This window comes from Trichechus manatus, unplaced genomic scaffold (genome assembly GCF_000243295.1).
Source record: "Trichechus manatus latirostris isolate Lorelei unplaced genomic scaffold, TriManLat1.0 scaffold00280, whole genome shotgun sequence".
Classification (NCBI taxonomy): Eukaryota; Metazoa; Chordata; class Mammalia; order Sirenia; family Trichechidae; genus Trichechus; species Trichechus manatus.
This window is the reverse complement of record NW_004444216.1, coordinates 1,000,067-1,002,836: the sequence shown is the minus strand read 5'-3', so window position 1 is coordinate 1,002,836 and position 2,770 is coordinate 1,000,067. Positions and strand designations below refer to the sequence as shown.

At 38.1% G+C, this 2,770-nt stretch overlaps 1 protein-coding gene across 1 annotated transcript in view; it reads right to left on the bottom strand.

Annotated features, from left to right (window-relative positions):
- PHTF2 (putative homeodomain transcription factor 2) overlaps positions 1-2,770 on the bottom strand; it is a 61,838-nt gene that overhangs the window by 25,342 nt on the left and 33,726 nt on the right. Inside the window, exon 7 of the mRNA XM_023725035.1 lies at positions 392-435. Coding sequence (XP_023580803.1) covers positions 392-435 — 44 coding nt within the window. The remainder of the gene's footprint in view (positions 1-391; positions 436-2,770) is intronic.

Genomic DNA, 2,770 nt, shown 5'->3' with positions numbered 1-2,770 from the left:
TGAGTCTCACATTATCAGAGAGCTAAATGCTCGAAACACCTAAAATTAGAGTAAGGGACTATACACTTCACTGCAGCCCATGTTGTTCTACAGCTAGCAGTAATGAAAACACGTGTACCATCTGGTAGGCACACATACTTAACACAAGACTAAAAAATATTGTTCTTATTTATTTTCCTCAACACAAAATGTTTATCTCCACATTCCTAAATGTAACAAAGGTAACATCTTTTAGTTTGACCATATTTTTTGGTTGTATCAGTTTTTTTTTAAAAAAATAAACTGTTTTATCAGAAAAATTCAGGAAAACAAAGAGACAGAAAACACTAGACTTTGTTACAATAAACCCATGGCCTCTTTAACTGTTCTTTTGGAAAAGTAAACAAATTACTCTCATCCTTAACGAATATGTCTTCAGTAAGAACTGATTTCAGACTGAAAAAACAAAACAGATGTGCTGACACAAACGATGTAGGAAAATCAAGATGTAATATTTTCTAATACAGAATATGAATGGTAAACCAGGTTCCTAGTACAGCTTCTCCACCACTCATCTGTCAGTTTGTCATACTCCGGTCGCTTGCATATTGCTGTGGTGCTGGAAGCTATGTCACTGGTATTTTAAATACCAGCAGGGTCAACCATGGTGGACAGATTTCAGTGGAGCTTCCAGACTAAGACAGAGAAGAAGGAGGACCTGGTGGTCTACTTCTAAACAAAAAATTGGCCAGTGAAAACTTTATGAATAGCAGTGGAACACTGTCTGATATAGTGCCAGATGATAAGCCCCTCAAGTTGGAAGGCACTCAAAACACAACCAGGAAACAGCTCCCTCCTCAAAGTAGAGTCGACCTTAATGACATAGATGGAATAAAGCTTTCAGGAACTTCATTTGCTGATGTGACACAACTCAAAATGAGAAGAAACAGACACAAACATTCATTAATAATCGGAACGTAGAATGCACAAAGTATGAATCTAGGAAAACTGCAAGTCATCAACAATGAAATGGAACTGATAAAGATCAATATCCTAGGCATTAGTGAGCTGAAATGGACTGGTACTGGCCATTTTGAATAGGAAAATCATATGGTCTACTATGCCAAGAATGGCAAATTGAAGAGGGAAGGCATCGCATTCATCGTCAAAAAGAACATTTCAAGATCTATCCTTAAGTACAAGGCTGTCAGTGATAGGATAATATCCAATGCCTATAAGGAAGACCTGTTAATATGACTAGTATTCAAATTTACACACCAACCACTAATGCCAAAGATGAAGAAACTGAAGAATTTTTCCAATTTCTGCAGTCTGAAATTGATCAAAAATGAAACTGAGATGCACTGATAATTACTGGTAATTGGAATGCAAAAGTCAGAAACAAAGGAAAGATTGGTAGTTGGAAAATATGGCCTTGGTGATAGAAATGACGCTGGAGATTGCATGATAGAATTTTGCAAGACCAATGGCTTCTTCATTGCAAGTATCTTTTTTCAAAAACATAAACAGCAACTATACACCTGGACCTCGCCAGAGGGAATAAACAGGAATCTAATCAACTACATCTGTGGAAAGAGATGATGGAGAAGCTCAATATCATCAGTCAGAACAAGGCCAGGGGCAGATTGTGGAACAGACCATCAATTGTTCACATGCAAGTTCAACTTGAAGCTGAAGAAAATTAAAACAAGTCCACGAGAGCCAAAGTACGACCTTGAGTATATCCCACCTGAATTTAGAGACCATCTCAAGAACAGATTTGATACACTGAACACTAATGACTGAAGACCAGGTGAGTTGTGGGATGACATCAAGGACATCATACATGAAGAAAGCAAAAGGTCATTCAAAAGACAGGAAATAGATGTCGGAAGAGACTCTGAAACTTGCTCTTGAACATAAAGTAGCTAAAGCAAAAGGAAGAAACGATGAAGTAAAAGAGCTGAACAGAAGATTTCAAAAGGTGGCTCGTGAAGACAAAGTAAAGTATTATAATAACATGTGCAAAGACCTGGAGATAGAAAACCAAAACAGAAGAACACCCTCAGCATTTCTCAAGCTGAAAGAAATGAAGAAAAAATTCAAGCCTCGAGTTGCAATATTGAAGGATTCTATGGGCAAAATATTGAACGATGTAGGAAGCACCGAAATAAGATGGAAGGAAGACACAGAGTCACTGTACCAAAAAGAACTGGTTGATGTTCAACCACTTCAGGAGGTAGCATATGGTCAAGAACCGATGGTATTGAAGGATGAAGTCCAAGCTGCACTGAAAGCATTGGTGAAAAACAAGGCTCTAGGAATTGATGGAATATCAACTAAGACGTTTCAAAAAACAGATGAAATGCTGGAAGGGCTCATATATCTATGTCAAGAAATCTGGAAGACAGCTACCTGGCCGACCAAATAGAAGACATCCATATTTGTGCCCATTCCAAAGAAAGGTGATCCGAGAAGCTGCACTATATGAAGAAGAACGCAGCATCAGCATTGGAAGAAGGCTCATTAACAACCTGCAATATGCAGATGATGCAACCTTGCTCACTGAAAGCAAAGAGGACTTGAAGCACTCACTGATAAAGATTAGAGACTACAGCCTTCACTATAGATTACACCTCAACATAAAGAAAACAAACAAAAAAAGAAAAGGTGACGGAGTAGTCAGACACTTCCTGTGGTCCCTCTTACAACAAAGACCTGAAAAAACAAGTGAATGGATTATATAAGACAATCTAGGAGCCTTGAACATCAAAGGCAAAGTTGAGGAACC